Here is a 23,191-nt window from a genome sequence, read left to right as displayed (position 1 = left end):
CTGGGCTCAAGTGATTGGCTCGCCTCGGCTTCCCAAAGGGCTAGGATTACAGGCATGAGCCACCCTAGCTGGCCTAATTTTTAAATGAAAACAAGCTTAATATTTTTCTGCATACATGCTTATTGTGAACCATTGAAACAGCTCAAGAAGGTATAAGGAAGCAGCAAGAATGTTCTTTTTAAAATGTAAAATGGATTGGGTCACTCTTGTTGGAACACCTTTCTATGTCCTTCTCTGCACTTATAAATAATCCAAATACTTTATCAGAGTCCATAAGACACAGAAAATATGATTTCTACCTGTTTCTCAGACATCTCCTCATTCCACCACCCTCTTTATTGGCTACATTTTGGCCTCTTGGCTTCCTTCTAGTGTTAGTCCTGGTGTATCATAGGGTCACTCATGCCTCAGGACCTTTGCACTTATTGCCTCTGGCTTGAGTGCTCTTCGCAGGGCTTTTGAAAGGCTGGTGTCTTCCTGGTCTTCACATCTCGGTTCAGAAGTCACCTCCTCATGAGAGTGCTTCCCTCACCCCGTAACCACAAGGTAACTACCTCCCATTGCACACCAGTCATTCTCCATTAGGCCATCTGCTTTGTTTTTTTTCTTCATAGCATTGATCACTATTTGAAGCTATCTTGCTATTTACATTTTTATTGAGAATCTCCCTTTAACTTAAACGTAGGCTTCATGAGGGCAGGTAGCTTGTTCATTTGTTTTTACTGTAACCTCAGCCTTTAGAAAACTGTCTGGGATATAATAGGGGCTCAGAAATATGAGAATGAAAATAAAAATATAATCCCACAATTGAAAATAATTACTGTAAGCATATGTATATCCGTTCAGACTTTTTTCTTGCATATGTTTTCATATATGTGAATATAGAGTACACAAGTGTACAAACATACCAACAAAATGAAATTATACTACACATGCCATTTTAATAACTTCATTTCTTGAATTAACAATATATCATTGGCACATTTCCTTGCCAATAAATATATCTCTACCCAATAATTAATGATTAAATGGTATTTTATAATTTACTATACCGTAATTCATTTAATCAATCTCCTATTGAGAAACATTTAGGTTGTTTCCATTTTATTATTACTATTACATAGTGCCTATAACATTAGGAAATCTATGCAAATTTCCACTAGATGAGTTTCTAGGATGAAAACTGCTGAATCAAAAAGAACCTATGTTTGATAAATATTTTATAAAATCTGATAAATATCATATTACACTACTGCCAGTAGAAAATGAGGCGATTTTTTCTCCTCACTCTGGCCAACACCGGAAATTTTAATATTTTAAAATTTACTTGACAACCTATAAGACAAAAATAATATTTTAATTAATTTGCAATTCTTTTTTTAACTGTAGTTGAACTATATTTCTATCATTATTGGCCATTATATTATTTCCTGTTTATGACTTTTACCTACTTTCATATAGGATGATCTTTTTTTCTTTTTGATTTTGAAGAACAGCTCATATAAAAAAGGTGTTGATACATTTGGTCAGATATATATGTTGAAAATATTTGTTTTTCCTAGATTTCCATTTATCTTTCAACTTTGTTTCCAATGAGTTAAGGTGTATTTATGTGTTGAAATTCTTCAAAATTTCTATTTTCTGCTTTTGGTGTTATCTTTAGAAAAGTTTTCTTAACCCCATAATTCTATAAATATACCCTTGTATTTTCTTCTGTTACTTCTATGGTTTTATGTTTTATATACAAAATCATCAATGCTTTAGTGTTTATTTTGGTATAAGATATGAGATAAACATCCAATTTTATTTTATTTTTATGAATGGTATTTCAGTTAATTCAATACTATTTATTTAATAATCATCTTTCTGCTACTGACTTGAAATCTATCTTTATCACATTCAAAATTTATATTTTTAATAGGATTTATTTCTTTCTGTCTGGCTTTATGATAGTTTCACATTGTTATAATAATGTTACTATTATGATATATTTACTCCAATATTTTCCCTTGATACCATTTGATATGGTTTGGCTGTATCCCCACCTAAATCTCATCTTGAATTATAGCTCCCATAATTCCCACATGTTGTGGGAGGGAACCCGTGGGAGATAATTGAATGGTGGGGGCAGTTTCTCCCATGCAGTTCTGTTAGTGAATAAGTCTCACAAGATCTGATGGTTTCATAAGGGGAAACCCCTTTCACTTGGTTCTCATTCTGTCTTGTCTGCCACCGTGTAAGACGTGCCTTTTGCCTTCTGCCATGATTGTGAGGCCTCCCCAATCACGTGGAACTGTGAGTCCATTAAGCCCCTTTTTCTTTACATATTACCCAGTCTCAGGTATGTCTTTATCACCAGTGTGAAAATTGACTAATACACCATTTTATACAATAAAACTTATGCTTAAAAACTTTTAATATTGACTAAAATCTTGCATTTTTGTAAATATTTTACTACTGAAAGTCCAAATATAATTTAGAGTAACTTATTAAAATTTTAAATTAATACACATTTATCATAAGAATTAAAACAATCATGAGACTTAAAAATGTACATTAGAGCAGGTTACAGGATTCAGAAACAAATATATAAATTTATTATTTAGTAATTTTTTTAGAAATCAGAGAGGAAATGGGTATATTATTCAACAAACGATTCTGAAATAATTAACTCAGCAATTTGGGAAAATAGTTTGATTTCCACTTCAGTCTATATACAAAAATAAATTTCTAGGGGATTAGAAATTTAAATATAAGAAGGAAGCCATCAAAATACTAGAGAAATATTGGAGAATGTTATTTTCAGGGCGAGGAAGGCAATGATAACCCAGACCCCAGAAACTGTAAGGGAAAATCAGCAGAATCAACTGTTGAACATATATACATGATTTTCAGTGGTTCCATTCTATTTCATTAAATTGATGGGCCATAATTTACTATCATTCACATATTGTTGAGTATCTGTGTAGTTTCCAATATATTATTATTTTGAATAATACTTTAATGAACATGTTTGTGTTAAGCGAAGATTACCTTTGAAAGATCATTATGTACTGAAATTTGTGCTGTCACATTTTTGTTTGACATAAGTGGATCATTGGCTTATGTCTGGAAAACTTATTGTTACAAATGCCCTTTTAAAAATAAACTGTCTTAAAGAACTAGAGATTGAGAGATTTGTATGGTTTCTTTTACCACTTGGTGCTCTCTTTGTCCTTCATAGTGTGAAGGTTGCAAAGGTTTTGTGGGCAATGTCTAGAATTTTCTGAGTTACTGAAGTTAAAAGAATTACCTCCCTGGATCAAAATTTAGCCCAGTCATCTCTAACAGGCAATGAGGACTCAACTGGTCCCCTATAAATTTACCCTGACATGATTAGGAATTTGCCCCTCTCCTTAAATTTCTGGGTTTTCTTGATTGTAATAATTCTACTTCATGAATTTTGTTAACCATTTTCTGAATCTGTCTTTTTTCTTTTCTTATTTACATTTAAAAATTATTTTTAAAAATGTTAATAGTTTTTTGGGTACAGATGATTTTTGGTTCCATGGATGAATTCTTTGGTGGTGAATTCTGAGATTTTAGTGCACCCATCTCTTGAGCAGTATATACTGTATGCAATGTGTTTTCTTTTATCCCTCACCTCCTCATAGTCTCCCCACCCTCGAGTCCCCTAAGTCCATTATATCATTCTGCATGTTTTGTGTGTGTGTGTGTGTGTGTCCTCATAGCTTAGCTCTCACTTATAAGTAAGAACACACAGTATTTGGCTTTCTATTCCTGAGTTACTTCACTTAGAATAATGGCTTCCAGCTCCATTCAAGTTGCTACAAAAGGCATTATTTCATTCCTTTTTATGGCTGAGTAGTATTCCATGGTGTGTATATACAACATTTTCTTTATCCACTTGTTGGCTGAGGGGCACTTACGCTGGTTCCATGTCCTTGCAATTGTGAACTGTGCTGCTGTAAACATGTGTGTGCCTGTGTCTTTTTTACATAATGACTTCCTTTCCTTTGGGTAGATACCCAGTAATGGGATTGCTGAATCAAATGGTAGACCTACTTTTAGTTTTTAAGGAAACCCCATACTGTTTTCCATACTGGTTGTACTAATTTACATTCCCACCAGCTATGTAAAAATGTTCCCTTTTCACCACATACATGCCAACATCTATTGTTTTTTGACTTTTAATTATGGCCATTCTTGCAGTAGTAAGGTGGAATCTCATTATGGTTTTAATTTGCATTTCCCTGATGACTAGTGTGTTGGGCATTTTTTCATATGTTTGTTGGCTATTTGTATATCTTCTGTTGAGAAATGTCTATTCATGTCCTTAGCCCACTTTTGATGGGATTGTTTGTATTTTTCTTGCTGATTTGTTTGAGTTACTTGTAGATTATGGACACTAGTCCTTTGTCAGATGCATAGTTTGCAAATACTTTCTCCCACTCTTTGAGTTGTCTATTTACCCTGCTTATTTATTTTGCTGAGCAGAAGCTTTTTAGTTTAATTTGGTCCCATTTCTTTTTTTTTTAGACTTGTAATATTTTATTTCTCACAAGATAGATATTGTATCATGACCAGTTTGCTTTTTTTTTATTTTATTTTTTTATTTTTGTTTTTGTTGCTTTGCTTTTGGATCTTAGTCATGAATTCTTTGCCTAAATCAATGTCCAGAAGAGTTTTTCCAATGTTTTCTTCTAGAAGTTTTATGGTTTCAGGTCCTAGATTTAAGTCTTTGATCCATCTTGAGTTGATTTTTGTATTAAGTGAGAGATGAGGATCCAGTTTCATTATTCTACATGTGGCTTGCCAGTTTTCCCAGCACCATTTATTAAACAGGATGTCCTTTCCCCAATTTATGTTTTCGTATGCTTTGTCAAAGATCAGTTGGGTGTTAAGTATCTGGCTTTACTTCTGGGTTCTCTATTCTTCTCCATTGGTCTATGTGCCTATTTTTATACCAGTACCATGCTGTTTTGGTGACTATGGCCTTAAAGTACAGTTTGAAGTCAGGTAATGAGATGTCTCCAGATTTGTTCTTGCTTACTCTTGCTTTGGCTATGCAGGCTCTTTTTTTATTCCATATGAATTTAGGATTGTTTTTTCTAGTTCTGTGAGGAATCCTGGTGGATGAGAATTGCACTGAATTTGCAGATTGCTTTTGGCAGTATGGTCATTTTCACAATATTAATTCTATCCATCCATGAGCATAGGATGGGTTTCCATTTCTCTGTGTCATCTAGGATTTCTTTCAGCAGTGTTTTGTAGTTTTCCTTGTAGAGATCTTTCACCTTGTTGGTTAAGTGTGTTCCTAGGTATTTTATTTCATTTTTTGCAGATGTTGTAAAAGGGATTGAGTTCTTGATTTGATTCTCAGCTTGGTCATTGTTGATGGAGAGCAGTGCTACTAATTTGTGTACATTGATTTTGTAACCCGAGCCTTTAGTGAATTCATTTATCGGGTCTAGGAGCCTTTTGGATGAGTCTTTAGTTTTCTAGCTATGTGATCGTATCATCAGCAAACAGTGACAGTTTGACTTCCTCTTTTCCAACTTGCCCTTTATTTCTTTTTTTGTCTGATTGCTCTGACTAGGACTTCCAGTGCTATGTTGAATAGAAGTGTTGCATGTAGACATCCTTGTCTTTTTCCAGTTCTCAGGGGGAATGCTTTCAACTTTTCCCCATTTAGTATGATGTTGGCTGTGGGCTGTGGGTTTGTTACAGATGCCTTTTATTACTTTGAGGTAAGTCCCTTCTATTCCTTTTTGTTGAGGGCTCTCATCAGAAAGCAATGCTAGATTTTATCAAATACTTTTTCTGCATCTATTAAGATTGATCACACAATTTTTGTTTTTAATTCTGTGTATGTGATGTATCACATTTATTAACTTGCATATGTTAAACCATCCCTACATCCCTGGTATGAAACTCACTTGATCCTGATGTATTATCCTATTGATGTCCTGTTGGATTCAGTTAGCTAATATTTTGTTAAGAATTTTTGCATCTATGTTCATTAAGGATATTGGTCTGTAGGTTTCATTTTTGTTATGTTCTTTCCTGGTTTTAATATTAGGGTGATACGGGCTTCCTAGAATGATATAGGAGGAGCCCCTCTTTCTCTATCTTTCGGAATAGTTTTAGTAGGATCGGTACCAATTCTTTGAATATCTGGTAGAATTCAGGTGTGAATTTATCAGATTTTGGACTTTTTTGTTGTCAATTTTTAAAATTACTGAGCATCTATTCTTAAAATCTGTATATCTCTTGGAATAATATGCTCCATAGTTACAAGTGGGCAGCATAGACAACATAACTGAAGTGTCCTCAGCTATGTTTTTTGTTGTTGTTCTTGGAAGTCAGGGGTGTGGTTGCTTTGGGGTTTTTGTTAACCATCTAGAGCCAGCTTTTATAGAAACTGGATTGGTTTTGAAGAACCAAAAGATCCAGCAACCACCCCAGGTTTCCACAGAGAAATGGACCAGTGAGAGAAGAGGGAAGGTTTTCTAAAAATGTGAGATTTATGGGGGGCTGCTTGTGTGTGTGGTTTATTTTCTTAGCTTAGAAAAATAGACAATATGCTTTCAGAAATGAAAACTTCTGTTATGATTACCATTAGAAAGAAATTTGATGGAATATTCTTCCTTGTTTGTTTCAGCTATCCAGGGACATTGCCCACAGCAGCCAGGTTGCTTGGAAAAGGATACCAAACATTGAAGACTTTCTGGGTGTGCCCCTTACTTCGAAAGGTGGAATGATTTATCAGTAGACACTGTGAGAAAAATAATCTTAACAATTGGACTGTCTAGCTTTGTAGCAGCTACTCATACCTCAGTCTTCTAATAGCCCATTTATAAGGCATTTTAAAATATAGCTTCTGATAAAATCACTGGTCCAATCTATTCATTATAATTATATTTTTATAACTAGAGTCTTCATGCATTCTAATAAAATGCTGCATAACACTGACATCATGTCTTAAGACATATAATATAAAACTTCCCAACTGCTTATAGCTATCTGTTAGAAAAAGGGGAGGGAAGGCTTCCTTTATGAATTTAAATCTTCTTAAGAAGTCTGGTAGGATTACTGTAAAAGTGATATCTAGGTTCCAGTTTAGACAGTAAAATCACACAAAGCAAAGGTGGCCATACTCACTCATTGGGAGTGCCCTTCTGGCCACAAAAGTGGCCCTGGCTGTCTGTAGGATAGGCTGCTCTTCTGGGGTCCCCATGTACCCAGGCTGCAGGAACAAGAAAGGACAAATATGCTATCAGCAAAAGCCAGCTAAAGGCAATTTGATTTGAGATATTAGAATGCACCACTGCAACACACTAACCTCTCCCCCCTCAGTCACAGAAGATTATTGATTTTCTTCAAAGAGTAATTTCTTAATGAAAAGTAAAATAAAATATGGATGAACCAGTCAGAAAGCACATTTCTCTTATTCTCTCAGGATTCAGCTGGGTTGTAGCCAAAACATGAGGTAATGCACTTAGAAAATGACATTTATTAAAATGTGAATTAGAGGGCACATTATAAAAGCTCAGTTGGCTAGAAGTCACTTTTTCTAGGGTTCAAAACTAAATGACTTCATAGCAGACCTAATACATTTACAGTAAATAATATGATGTAATACTTTTGGGTTATGCATAGGTGAAAACCATTAAAAAATTCAAAGGAATGAAACTATAATGCCCAATTCAAATTTGCTAGTTCTTTATGATTTCATGTGACATTATAAAGGCAAACAATAGCAACTGCAGAGGCAATATGTAATAAAGACTTACCCTAAGTTCTGTCTGATAATCTCAGAGCTTAATAGAAGTATCAAGTGATCTCAAACTTCATGAAAACTAAGGACTTGATTTTCTATGAAGACAATGGGCTCAAACACATTACCCTTATTTTTTAAGAATTATAAACTTAATTTGATAGCTAGACCATAGGACCACAGAGAGTAACATATATCAGGTCAATTAGGAAATGCTTTCTAATTTTAGCTGAATATTTCTAACTTCTCCAATTTGACTAGTACAGTTCCTAAAAATCTGGGAAATGTGCTTGGGTCATCTAATGCTTGCCTCTGAATATGGAAAGATATCTCTTTGTCCTTTGCTTCCTTTAACATTTGCCCAGCTATCTCCCTCCCCACATTTATTGGATTTGACATTTCATGTTATAATTCAATCACTCTTATGTATATGGCCTGTGTGACTTGGGAAGATAAAAAAATCAATTCTGTATGAGAATTTCAATATGGAAGAAAAATTTTTCTCAATAATTTTTCTCAATCTAAGCCTGTCTTTTTAGTATCTAGCACTCACAAAAGTCCCCTTTGTCGGGAGGAGCCAAGATGGCCGAATAGGAACAGCTCCGGTCTACAGCTCCCAGCGTGAGCGACGCAGAAGACGGGTGATTTCTGCATTTCCATCTGAGGTACCGGGTTCATCTCACTAGGGAGTGCCAGACAGTGGGCGCAGGTCAGTGGGTGCGCGCACCGTGCGCGAGCCGAAGCAGGGCGAGGCATTGCCTCACCTGGGAAGCGCAAGGGGTCAGGGAGTTCCCTTTCCCAGTCAAAGAAAGGGGTAACGGACGCACCTGGAAAATCGGGTCACTCCTACCCGAATATTGCGCTTTTCAGACCGGCTTAAAAAACGGCGCACCACGAGACTATATCCCACACCTGGCTCGGAGGGTCCTACGCCCACGGAATCTCACTGATTGCTAGGGCAGCAGTCTGAGATCAAACTGCAAGGCGGCAGCGAGGCTGGGGGAGGGGCGCCAGCCATTGCCCAGGCTTGCTTAGGTAAACAAAGCAGCCGGGAAGCTCGAACTGGGTGGAGCCCACCACAGCTCAAGGAGGCTTGCCTGCCTCTGTAGGCTCCACCTCTGGGGGCAGGGCACAGACAAACAAAAAGACAGCAGTAACCTCTGCAGACTTAAATGTCCCTGTCTGACAGCTTTGAAGAGAGCAGTGGTTCTCCCAGCACGCAGCTGGAGATCTGAGAACGGGCAGACTGCCTCCTCAAGTGGGTGCCTGACCCCTGACCCCCGAGCAGCCTAACTGGGAGGCACCCCCCAGCAGGGGCACACTGACACCTCACACGGCAGGGTATTCCAACAGACCTGCAGCTGAGGGTCCTGTCTGTTAGAAGGAAAACTAACAAACAGAAAGGACATCCACACCAAAAACCCATCTGTACATCACCATCATCAAAGACCAAAAGTAGATAAAACCACAAAGATGGGGAAAAAACAGAACAGAAAAACTGGAAACTCTAAAACGCAGAGCACCTCTCCTCCTCCAAAGGAACGCAGTTCCTCACCAGCAACGGAACAAAGCTGGATGGAGAATGATTGTGACGAGCTGAGAGAAGAAGGCTTCAGACGATCAAATTACTCTGAGCTACGGGAGGACATTCAAACCAAAGGCAAAGAAGTTGAAAACTTTGAAAAAAATTTAGAAGAATGTATAACTAGAATAACCAATACAGAGAAGTGCTTAAAGGAGCTGATGGAGCTGAAAACCAAGGCTCGAGAACTACGTGAAGAATGCAGAAGCCTCAGGAGCCGATGCGATCAACTGGAAGAAAGGGTATCAGCAATGGAAGATGAAATGAATGAAATGAAGTGAGAAGGGAAGTCTAGAGAAAAAAGAATAAAAAGAAATGAGCAAAGCCTCCAAGAAATATGGGACTATGTGAAAAGACCAAATCTACGTCTGATTGGTGTACCTGAAAGTGATGCGGAGAATGGAACCAAGTTGGAAAACACTCTGCAGGATATTATCCAGGAGAACTTCCCCAATCTAGCAAGGCAGGCCAACATTCAGATTCAGGAAATACAGAGAACACCACAAAGATACTCCTCGAGAAGAGCAACTCCAAGACACATAATTGTCAGATTCACCAAAGTTGAAATGAAGGAAAAAATGTTAAGGGCAGCCAGAGAGAAAGGTCGGGTTACCCTCAAAGGGAAGCCCATCAGACTAACAGCAGATTTCTCGGCAGAAACCCTACAAGCCAGAAGAGAGTGGGGGCCAATATTCAACATTCTTAAAGAAAAGAATTTTCAACCCAGAATTTCATATCCAGCCAAACTAAGCTTCATAAGTGAAGGAGGAATAAAATACTTTACAGACAAGCAAATGCTGAGAGATTTTGTCACCACCAGGCCTGCCCTAAAAGAGCTCCTGAAGGAAGCGCTAAACATGGAAAGGAACAACCGGTACCAGCCGCTGCAAAATCATGCCAAAATGTAAAGACCATTGAGACTAGGAAGAAACTGCATCAACTAATGAGCAAAATCACCAGCTAACATCATAATGACAGGATCAAATTCACACATAACAATATTAACTTTAAATGTAAATGGACTAAATTCTCCAATTAAAAGACACAGACTGGCAAGTTGGATAAAGAGTCAAGACCCATCAGTGTGCTGTATTCAGGAAACCCATCTCACGTGCAGAGACACACATAGGCTCAAAATAAAAGGATGGAGGAAGATCTACCAAGCAAATGGAAAACAAAAACAGGCAGGGGTTGCAATCCTAGTCTCTGATAAAACAGACTTTAAACCAACAAAGATCAAAAGAGACAAAGAAGGCCATTACATAATGGTAAAGGGATCAATTCAACAAGAGGAGCTAACTATCCTAAATATATATGCACCCAATACAGGAGCACCCAGATTCATAAAGCAAGTCCTGAGTGACCTACAAAGAGACTTAGACTCCCACACATTAATAATGGGAGACTTTAACACCCCACTGTCAACATTAGACAGATCAACGAGACAGAAAGTCAACAAGGATACCCAGGAATTGAACTCAGCTCTGCACCAAGCGGACCTAATAGACATCTACAGAACTCTCCGCCCCAAATCAACAGAATATACATTTTTTTCAGCACCACACCACACCTATTCCAAAATTGACCACATAGTTGGAAGTAAAGCTCTCCTCAGCAAATGTAAAAGAACAGAAATTATAACAAACTATCTCTCAGACCACAGTGCAATCAAACTAGAACTCAGGATTAAAAATCTCACTCAAAGCCACTCAACTACATGGAAACTGAACAACCTGCTCCTGAATGACTACTGGGTACATAACGAAATGAAGGCAGAAATAAAGATGTTCTTTGAAGCCAACGAGAACAAAGACACAACATACCAGAATCTCTGGGATGCATTCAAAGCAGTGTGTAGAGGGAAATTTATAGCACTAAATGCCCACAAGAGAAAGCAGGAAAGATCCAAAATTGACACCCTAACATCACAATTAAAAGAACTAGAAAAGCAAGAGCAAACACATTCAAAAGCTAGCAGAAGGCAAGAAATAACTAAAATCAGAGCAGAACTGAAGGAAATAGAGACACAAAAAACCCTTCAAAAAATCAATGAATCCAGGAGCTGGTTTTTTGAAAGGATCAACAAAATTGATAGACCGCTAGCAAGACTAATAAAGAAAAAAAGAGAGAAGAATCAAATAGACACAATAAAAAATGATAAAGGGGATATCACCACCGATCCCACAGAAATACAAACTACCATCAGAGAATACTACAAACACCTCTACGCAAATAAACTAGAAAATCTAGAAGAAATGGATACATTCCTTGACACATACACTCTCCCAAGACTAAACCAGGAAGAAGTTGAATCTCTGAATAGACCAATAACAGGAGCTGAAATTGTGGCAATAATCAATAGTTTACCAACCAAAAAGAGTCCAGGACCAGATGGATTCACAGCCGAATTCTACCAGAGGTATAAGGAGGAACTGGTACCATTCCTTCTGAAACTATTCCAATCAATAGAAAAAGAGGGAATCCTCCCTAACTCATTTTATGAGGCCAGCATCATTCTGATACCAAAGCCTGGCAGAGACACAACCAAAAAAGAGAATTTTAGACCAATATCCTTGATGAACATTGATGCAAAAATCCTCAATAAAATACTGGCAAAACGAATCCAGCAGCACATCAAAAAGCTTATCCACCACGATCAAGTGGGCTTCATCCCTGGGATGCAAGGCTGGTTCAATATACGCAAATCAATAAATGTAATCCAGCATATAAACAGAGCCAAAGACAAAAACCACATGATTATCTCAATAGATGCAGAAAAAGCCTTTGACAAAATTCAACAACCCTTCATGCTAAAAACTCTCAATAAATTAGGTATTGATGGGACGTATTTCAAAATAATAAGAGCTATCTATGACAAACCCACAGCCAATATCATACTGAATGGGCAAAAACTGGAAGCATTCCCTTTGAAAACTGGCACAAGACAGGGATGCCCTCTCTCACCACTCCTATTCAACATAGTGTTGGAAGTTCTGGCCAGGGCAATCAGGCAGGAGAAGGAAATAAAGGGTATTCAATTAGGAAAAGAGGAAGTCAAATTGTCCCTGTTTGCAGACGACATGATTGTTTATCTAGAAAACCCCATTGTCTCAGCCCAAAATCTCCTTAAGCTGATAAGCAACTTCAGCAAAGTCTCAGGATACAAAATCAATGTACAAAAATCACAAGCATTCTTATACACCAACAACAGACAAACAGAGAGCCAAATCATGAGTGAACTCCCATTCACAATTGCTTCAAAGAGAATAAAATACCTAGGAATCCAACTTACAAGGGATGTGAAGGACCTCTTCAAGGAGAACTACAAACCACTGCTCAAGGAAATAAAAGAGGATACAAACAATTGGAAGAACATTCCATGCTCATGGGTAGGAAGAATCAATATCGTGAAAATGGCCATACTGCCCAAGGTCATTTACAGATTCAATGCCATCCCCATCAAGCTACCAATGACTTTCTTCACAGAATTGGAAAAAACTACTTTAAAGTTCATATGGAACCAAAAAAGAGCCCGCATCGCCAAGTCAATCCTCAGCCAAAAGAACAAAGCTGGAGGCATCACACTACCTGACTTCAAACTATACTACAAGGCTACAGTAACCAAAACAGCATGGTACTGGTACCAAAACAGAGATATAGATCAATGGAACAGAACAGAGCCCTCAGAAATAACGCCGCATACCTACAACTATCTGATCTTTGACAAACCTGAGAAAAACATGCAATGGGGAAAGGATTCCCTATTTAATAAATGGTGCTGGGAAAACTGGCTAGCCATATGTAGAAAGCTGAAACTGGATCCCTTCCTTACACCTTATACAAAAATCAATTCAAGATGGATTAAAGATTTAAACGTTAGACCTAAAAGCATAAAAACCCTAGAAGAAAACCTAGGCATTACCATTCAGGACATAGGCGTGGGCAAGGACTTCATGTCCAAAACACCAAAAGCAATGGCAACAAAAGACAAAATTGACAAATGGGATCTAATTAAACTAAAGAGCTTCTGCACAGCAAAAGAAACTACCATCAGAGTGAACAGGCAACCTACAAAATGGGAGAAAATTTTCGCAACCTACTCATCTGACAAAGGGCTAATATCCAGAATCTACAATGAACTCAAACAAATTTACAAGAAAAAAACAAACAACCCCATCAAAAAGTGGGCGAAGGACATGAACAGACACTTCACAAAAGAAGACATTTATGCAGCCAAAAAACACATGAAAAAATGCTCATCATCACTGGCCATCAGAGAAATGCAAATCAAAACCACTATGAGATATCATCTCACACCAGTTAGAATGGCAATCATTAAAAAGTCAGGAAACAACAGGTGCTGGAGAGGATGTGGAGAAATAGGAACACTTTTACACTGTTGGTGGGACTGTAAACTAGTTCAACCATTGTGGAAGTCGGTGTGGCGATTCCTCAGGGATCTAGAACTAGAAATACCATTTGACCCAGCCATCCCATTACTGGGTATATACCCAAATGACTATAAATCATGCTGCTATAAAGACACATGCACACGTATGTTTATTGCGGCATTATTCACAATAGCAAAGACTTGGAACCAACCCAAATGTCCAACAATGATAGACTGGATTAAGAAAATGTGGCACATATACACCATGGAATACTATGCAGCCATAAAAAATGATGAGTTCATGTCCTTTGTAGGGACATGGATGAAACTGGAAACCATCATTCTCAGTAAACTATCACAAGAACAAAAAACCAAACACCGCATATTCTCACTCATAGGTGGGAATTGAACAATGAGATCACATGGACACAGGAAGGGGAATATCACACTCTGGGGACTGTTGTGGGGTGGGGGGAGGGGGGAGGGATAGCATTGGGAGATATACCTAATGCTAGATGACGAGTTAGTGGGTGCAGCACACCAGAATGGCACATGTATACATATGTAACTAACCTGCACAATGTGCACATGTACCCTAAAACTTAAAGTATAATAAAAAAAATAAGAAAAAAAAAAAAAAAAAAAAAAAAAAAAAAAAAAAGAACCCAAAGAGAGAAGAGAGAAGCAGAGAGAAATTAAATGGAGGTGTTTAATTTACAAAAAAAAAAAAAAAAAAAAAAAAAAAAGTCCCCTTTGTCTAATTCTTTCTCCAATGTCATAGAGGCCAAATTGGTTTCATCTTCTAATACCTTCTTATTAAATCTGACTCATTCGGGTAGCTCTCAGCTGCCATATCTTCCTGTCTCTATTTCCCAGAATAAAAAAAGTGGACTACAAATAAGGCATTTAAATAACAAAGTGTTCAATGTGCGATGTCTCCAGACCCTGTATCATTACATTCTGCTTCTATTCCTTAGTTTGTCATGTTTTGGCTAAATCTAAGAAAGAGCTTTATTTTACCTATTTTTCTGTAATGTTTTTAAAGCTTTATTCTAAAATGCCTTATTCTTTTTTTTGTATACAATTATTAATTCAGAAATGAGCACCCGAAGCATTTGGATTGTTAGATTTTCCCCGAGTGAGTCAATTATTTTCAGTCCTGACTTTCTAATTTGTTACTACAAAATGAGTATAATAATACCTAATCCCACAAGAATGTTGAGAATATAAAAGAAGATAATGAAAATAGAGTGACTAACATGGTGCTTGGCATACAATATGGACTCAGTAATCTTAGTTCTTGTCTTATTTGGGTTTCCCCAAAAGCAAAATCTAAGACAAGAGCTTTGATGCAGGTGGTTTATCTGGGAGGTGATTCCAGGAAGCTTAAATAGGTATAAGGGAGATGAGACGGAAGGGAGCAAAGCCAATCAAGTGCATGTTAATGAGTGGAATACTGTTGCGGGCAGCTGGGGCTCCATCCCTCTGGGAAACTTCTGCAGAGCCGTGTGGAACATGTCTGTCAGTAGGAATTGTAAAACTGCCCACCACAACTGCAAAAAAACTCAGGTGGGTCAAGGGGAAGCAGGGTCAGGTATCCGCAGCATCTGCTATTGTTTTCTTTCCCCTTTTCATCATCAATTAATTAAGTAAAGGATTTACTAAATGATCATGATGTGTCCCATACTAGAAGTCATACCAATGTGAATTTATGTTAGAGTTCTCAAGAAATACACGAAAAGGGGAGAATAAGGTTTGTAGAAGGTTTAGAGAACAGGTGAGACTTGAGAAAGACTTTAAAAAATAATTAGGATTTGGACATGTGGCTGGAAATAGGGAAGGATTTATAGATTGAGGAAACAGTATAATAATAAGATCTTTCATTTATTAATTGCTCACAATGTGACAGCTGTTGTGCTAACTTGAGTACACCCATTGCCTCAGCTGAATCTTATAGCAAGCCTAAAAGGTAGGTATTACTTTCACCTGAATGGTATAGATAGCTGCAGCTCAGAGTTTAATTTACTACTCAAAATCACACAGCTTTAAGTGAGATAAACACGGTATGAACTCAGGTGTGTTGCTTGCTTTCTATTGCCTGTGGTTTTAACCACCAAACTAGAAAGGCGATAATGCTTTCTGCAAAAGGATAAAGCAGGAATGAGCTTGTTAACAGGCGGAAAACAAGGACATCAGCTAAATAAAGATCAGCAAAATGTTCATAACATAGGAAAAGAGATGACAGGCAATTTTGGAGCTTTTGCCATTTGGAGAGAAAAGCTTCATACTTGTGGCAGGGGGAGAAGGAGTGTATCTGATTGGGAGGGATCTGAGTGTCTGGGGATAAAGGAGAGAGAGATGAAGATGGAAGTGTCAAGAGAAGAATACTCTTTCTTGACTTTCTGGTTTTGAACTGTGGCAGGTGGTTGTGTTTACTGAGCTGCTGCTACACCTCTCCACACAGCCTCTGGCACAGAAGTTGTGCTGCAGATGGTCTGTGTTTGAGCTGAAACATAAAGACTTTGAGCTGAAAGCTACAAAAAAGAGGAAAAAAAGGACATGGGCAGCAGCCATCATTTTGTCCCTATTAATAAATTAAGGAGCTTCTGACATTTTACTCCCTTTCTTGGAATTTTTCTATTCATGGAACATCCAAAACTATGCTGTCCAATACCGTAGCCACTATCCATGTGTCTATTCAGCACTTGAAATGGCTTCTCCAAATTGGGACATACTGTAAGTGCAAAATACACATCATATTTTAAAGACATTATAAACGACAACAAATAAGAATATCTTCATTTTTATATTGGTTACATTTGAAATATTTTGTTATATTTAAGTAAATAAAATGTATTATTAAGTTATTATTAAAATTATTTTCACCTGTTTCCTTTTAAATGTAGCTATCAGAAAATTTAAACTTACACATATAATTCACTTTATATTTCTCATGGACAGATCTGTTCTAGTAGAAAGAACAGTGTCAAGGGCTTCTTTAAGGTGATTATGAGTGCCATAACGTTACCAGTTTGTATGACAGTCATTCTCAAGCACATCATACCCAACACATCCTTTTTATAATAGTTAACAATGCTCCTTGTACAATCTTGAAATAATAGTCACAGATAATATATCTCAGCCAAACTCATAATTTCCTTTAAAAAGGCAATAAAATATCCTATGTAATACGAATGAGAAATAATAAAAAGTATTTTATAATTAAATAGTATGCACATCAATATGCAAATGCTCAAATGTGACTAAACTGGAAGAGATGTGAGTAGTCAAGTGCTTACACCTACAGGTAGAATCACTGTGAATGTAGCAGCTTTAAGTGCAGGAGGAAATATGTATATTGAATAGGAAAATCAAATACAACAAGTGGTGTGTTTTTAATGATATAATTTTCCTAAATGAACAAATTTTAGCAAATTCTAACAACAAAAAAGTAGAATCTTCTCTCAAATTCCCTTGGTACTTATTGCAATCATGCAAAATAACTTTTATTACTTTATTTTATTTTATATTTTTATTGATATAGTTGCACATATTTTTAGGGTACACATGATGTTTTGATACATGTATACAAGGTTTAATGATCAAATCAGGATAACTGGAATATCTATCACCTCAAACCTTTTTCTTTGTGTTGGGAACACTACAATTCTTGTCTTCAAGCTATTTTTAAATACACAATAAATTATTGTTAACTACAGTTTCCCCACTGTACTGTCAGATACTAAAATTTATTCCTTTGAATGGCATATTTGTACTCATTAACCAACTTCTCTTCATCTCTCCCTCCCTCATTCCCTTTCCAGCCCCTGCTAACCACCATTCTACTCTGTACCTCCATGAGATCCACTTTTTAAAGCTTTTGTAATGTTAGAACAGAATTTCTAGATTCAAATATGTGAAAACAAGTTTTCACCTACATCAGTGGGACATGGGAAAGTCAAGCAGAAAGTGAGGTGTAGGAGTAAGCCACCTTGAAGGCACATCCTCCACCCTAACTCAAGCCTTCAGTTGACTGCAGCTTTGGCTTACATCATAACCACAACTTCATAAAGAACCTGGACCCAGAACCACCCAACCAAGCCGTTCCTACATTCCTGACCACGGAAATTGTGAAATAAGAAATATTTGTTTTTTAAGTTGCCAAGTTTGAGTGTAGTTTACAATGCAGCAATAGATAATGAATTATTATATAGTTTTTAAAAAATCTTTTTTTCTTCAGAATTTATCTTATAGCTTTTTTACCCTTTGGCTTATATTTTGAATTAATGTATAGTATCCCCAAACAGTTTCCTTTTTTTACAACTTATAAAGTGTATGTTTGTATGTATGTATACATGTATGTATGTATTTTTATTTCAATAGGTTTTGGGGGGAACAGGTGGTGTTTCATTACATGGATAAGTCCTTTAGTGGTGATTTCTGAGATTTTGGTGCACCTGAGCAGTGTACATTCTACCCAATGTGTAGTATCTTACCTCTCAACCCCTCCCACTTTTTCCCTAGAGTCTTCAAAGTACATTGTATCATTTGTATGCTTTTGCATCCTCATAGCTTAGCTTCCATCTATAAGCGAGAACATACGATGTTTGGTTTTGCATTCCTGAGTTACTTCACTTTGAATGATGGTCTCCAGTTCCATCCAGGTTGCTGCAAATTACATTATTTCATTCCTTGTTATGGCTGAGTAGTATTCCATTGTGTGTGTGTTTATATATTATATATTATATATATATATTGTATATATATATATATATATAAAAAACACCTTTTCTTTATTCACTCATTGATTGATGGGCACTAGGGCTAATTCCATATGATATGGTCTGGCCTTGTGTCCCCACTAAAATCTCATCTTGAATTGTAATCCAAATTATAATCCTCACGTGTTGGAAGAGGGATCTCGTGGGAGGTGATTAGATCATGAGGGTGGTTCTACCACGCTGTTCTCATGATAATGAGCGAGTTCTCATGAGATCTGATGGTTTTATAAGGGACTTTTTCCCCCTTCACCATGCATTTCTCCTTCCTGCCTCCATGTGAAGAAAGATGTGTTTGCTTCCCCTTCTGCCATGATTGTAAATTTCCTGAGACCTCCCCAGTCATGCTGAACTGTGAATCAATTAAACCTCTTTCCTTTATAAATTACACAGTCTTGGGTGTGTCTTTATTAGCAGCATGAGAACAGAATAATACAATAAATTGGTACAGGAATGGGGTGCCTCTATAAAGACACCCAAAAATGTGGAAGTTACTTTGGAACTGTGTAGTAGGCAGAGGCTGGAGCAGTTTGGAGGGCTCAGAAGAAGACAGAAGAATGTGGGACAGTTTGGAACTTCCTAGAGACTTGGAGGGCTCAGAAGACAGGTAGAGGTGGGAAAGTTTGGAACAACTTAGAGACTTGTTGAATAGCTTTGACCAAAATGCTGATAGTGATATGGACAATGAAGTCCAGGCTGAGATGATCTCAGATGGAGATGAGGAACTTCTTGGGAACTGGAGCAAAAGTGACTCTTGCTATGCTTTAGCAAGGATAATGGCAGCATTTTGCCCCTGCCCTAGAGATCTGTGGAACTTTGAACTTGAGAGAGATGATTTAGGGTATCTGGTGGAAGAAATTTCTAAGCAGCAAAACGTTCAAGAGGATGTGGAGCATAAAAGTTTGGAAAATTTGCAGCCCAACAATGTGATAGAAAAGAAAAACCCATTTTCTGGGGAGGAATTCAAGCCTGCTGCAGAAATTTGTCTAAGTATCAAGCAGCCAGATGTTAACCACCAAGATAAAGGGGAAAATGTCTCCAGGGCATGTCAAAGACTTGAAAGGCAGCCCCTCTGATCACAGGCTCAGAACCTAAGAGGGGAAATCATTTCCTGGGCTGGTGCCAGGCCCCACCCTGCTGTATTTAGCCTAGGGACTTGGTGCCCCACATCCCAGCCACTCTAGCTGTGGCTGAAAGGGGCCAGGGTATAGCTCAGCCCATTGCTTCATAGGGTGAAAGTCCTGAGCCTTGGCAACTTCCATATGGTGTTGGTCCTGTGGGTGCACAGAAGACAAGAATTGAGGTTTGGGAACCTTCACCTAGATTTCAGAGGATGTATGGAAATGCCTGTATGTCCAGTCAGAAGTTTGCTTCAGAGGTGGAACCCTCACGGAGAACCTCTGCTAGGGCAGTGCAGAAGAGAAATATAAAGTCAGAACCTCCACTGGAGCATTGCCTAGTGGAGCTGTTAGAAGAGGCCCACCATCCTCTAGATCCCAGAATGGTAGGTCCACCAACAGCTTGCATGATGCAACTGGAAAAGCCACAGACACTCAATGCCAGCCAGTGACAACAGCTGGAAAGGGGGCTGTACTCTGCCAAGTCACAGGGGTGGAGCTGCCTATGACCAAGGGAGCCCACCTCTTGCATCAGCGTGACCTGGATGTGAGACATAGAATCAAAGAAAATCGTTTCAAAACTTTAAGGTTTAATGACTGCCCTATTGGATTACAGACTTGCATGGGGCCTATAGCCCCTTTGTTTTGGCCAATTTCTCCCATTTGGAATGGGTGTATTAACCCAATGCCTGTATCCCTATTATATCTAGGAAGTAATTAACTTGTTTTTGATTTTACAGGTTCACAGGCAGAAGGAACTTGCCTTGTCTCAGATGAGACTTTGGACTTGGACTTTTGGGTTAATGGTGAAATGAGTTAAGACTTTAAGGAACTGTTGGGAAGGCATAATTGTGTATTGAAATGTGAGAAGCATGTGAGATTTGGAAGGGGCCAGGGGTGGAATAATATGGTCTGGTTCTGTGTTCCCACCAAAATTTCATCTTGAATTATAATCTGAGTGTAATCCCCACGTGTTGGGAGTGGAGCTTCATGGAAGGTCACTAGATCATGGGTGCAGTTTCCCCGTGCTGTTCTTGTGATAGTGAACAGCAAGTGAACCATACAGATCATGAGATCTAATGGTTTTATAAGGGGCTTTTTCCCCCTTTGCTCTGCACTTCTTCCTGCCGCCATGTGAATAAGGATGTGTTTGCTTCCCCTTCCACCATGATTGTAAGTTTCCTGAGGTCTCCCCAGCCATGCTGAACTGTGAGTTAATTAAACCTCTTTCCTTTATAAATTACCCAGTCTTGGGTATGTTTTTATTAGCAGTGTGAGAATGGGCTAATACACCATATTTTTGCATTTGCGAATCGGGTGACTGTAAACATGCGTGTGCAAGTATCTTTTTCGTGTAATGATTTCTTTTTCTCTGGGTAGATACCCAGTAGAGGGACTGCTGGATCAAATGGCAGATCTACTTTTAGTTCTTTAAGGAATCTCCACACTGTTTTCCATAGTGGTTGTACTAGTTTACATTCCCACCAGCAGTGAAAAATATTCCCTTTTCATCACATCCACATCAGCATCTATTTTTTTTTATTATGGCCATTCTTGCAGGAGTAAGGTGGTATTGTGTTGTAGTTTTGATTTGCATTACCCTGGTAATTAGTGATCTTGAGCATTCTTTCATGTGTTTGTTGGCCATTTGTATATCTTCTTTTGAGAATTGTCTATTCATGTCCTTTGCCCACTTTTTGATCAGATTCTTTGGTGTTTTTCTTTCTGATTTGTTTGAGTTTTTTGCAGATTCTGGATATTAGTCCTTTGTCAGACACATACTTTGTGAAGAGTTTCTCCAACTCTGTGTGTTGTCTGTTTACTCTGCTGATTATTTCTTTTTCTGTGCAGACGCTTTTTAGTTTAATTAAGTCCCATCAATTTATCTTTGTTTTTTTGTCACATTTGCTTGTGGGTTCTTGGTCATGAACTTTTTGTCTAAGCCAATGTCCAGAAGAGTTTTTCTGATGTTATCTTCTAGAATTTTTATCGTTTCAGGTCTTAGATTTAAATCTTTGATTCATCTTCAGTTGATTTTTGTATAAGGTGAGAGATGAGGATCCAGTTTTATTCTTCTACATATGGCTTACCAATTATCCCAGCACCATTTGTTGAACAGGATTTCCTTTCCCTACTTTTTTTTTTGTTTGCTTTGTCGAAGATCAGTTGGCTGTAAGTATTTGGCTTTATTTCTGGGTTTTCTATTCTGCCCCATTGGGCTATGTGCCTATTTTTATAGCAGTACAATGCTGTTTTGGTGACTATGGCCTTATAGTATAGTTTGAAGTTGGGTGATGTGATCTGTGATCCCTTCAGATTTGTTCTTTTTGCTTACTCTTGCTTTGGTTATGCAGGCTCCTTTTTGATTCCATATGAATTTTAAGATTGTTTTTTCGACTTCTGTGAAGAATAATGGTATTTTGATGTGAAATGGCCTAATCTGTACATTGTTTTCAGCAGTATGGTCATTTTCACAATATTGATTCTACCCATCCATGGGCATGGTATGTGTTTCCATTTGTTTCTGTCATCTATGATTTCTTTCAGCAGTGTTTTGTAGTTTTCTGTGTAGCGATGTGTCACCTCCTTGGTTTGGTATATTCCTAAGTATTTTGTTTTTGTTTTGCAGTTATTATAAAAGGGATTGAGTTCTTGATTTGATTCTCGGTTTGGTCACTTTGTGTATAGCAGTGCTACTAATTTGTGTACATTGATTTTGTATCCTGAAACTTTATTTATTTATACTGAATTTATTTATCAGTTCTAGCAGCTTTTTGGATGAGTCTTTAGGGTTTTCTAGGTAGACAATCATATCATTGGTGAATAATGACAGTTTGACTTCCTCTTTACTGATTTGAATGCCCTTTATTTATTAATGTTGTCTGGTTACTCTGGCTAGGACTTCTAGTACTACATTGAATAGAAGTGTTGAAAGCAAGCATCCTTGTCTTGTTTCAGTTCTCAGGGGGAATGGTTTAAACTTTTCCCAGTTTAGTATAATGTTGGCTGTGGGTTTTTCATAAATGGCTTTTATTACCTTATGGTGTGTCCCTTTTATGCCAATTTTGCTGAGGGCCTTAATACTAAAGGAATGCTGAATTTTATCAAATGCTTTTCCTGTGTCTATTGAGATGATCATACAATTTTTGTTTTTAAATCTGTTTATGTGATGTATCACATTTATTGACTTGCATATGTTAAATCATCCCTGAATCTCTGGTATGAAACCCACTTGATCATAATGTATTATCGTTTTGATGTGCTGTTGGATTCAGTTAGCCGGTGTTTTGTTGAGGATTTTTGCATCTATGTTCATCAGGAATATTGGTCTATAGATTTTTTGTGTGTGTGATGTTCTTTCCCGGTTTTGGCATTAGGGTGATACTGGCTTCACAAAACGATTTAGAAGGTTCCCTCTTTATCTTTTGGAATGGTGTCTATAGGATTGGTACAACTTTTTCTTTGAATGTCTGATAGATTCATCTGTGAATCTGTCTGGTCTTGGACTTTTTTCTTGTTGGCAATTTTAAAATTATCATTTCA

General features: G+C 37.6%; 1 protein-coding gene across 6 annotated transcripts in view; it reads right to left on the bottom strand.

The window, feature by feature from the left end:
• The window catches only part of SLC44A5 (solute carrier family 44 member 5), a 521,022-nt gene that overhangs the window by 64,596 nt on the left and 433,235 nt on the right, over window positions 1–23,191 (bottom strand). For all 6 annotated transcript variants that reach the window (XM_063697637.1, XM_055367164.2, XM_063697642.1 and 3 more), the window contains one exon: window positions 7,165–7,249. In XM_063697637.1, the coding sequence (XP_063553707.1) occupies window positions 7,165–7,249 (85 nt within the window). The remainder of the gene's footprint in view (window positions 1–7,164; window positions 7,250–23,191) is intronic.

The sequence above is a fragment of the Gorilla gorilla genome, chromosome 1 (genome assembly GCF_029281585.2).
Source record: "Gorilla gorilla gorilla isolate KB3781 chromosome 1, NHGRI_mGorGor1-v2.1_pri, whole genome shotgun sequence".
Taxonomy (NCBI): domain Eukaryota; kingdom Metazoa; phylum Chordata; class Mammalia; order Primates; family Hominidae; genus Gorilla; species Gorilla gorilla.
This window is presented reverse-complemented; position numbering and strand designations above follow the sequence as displayed.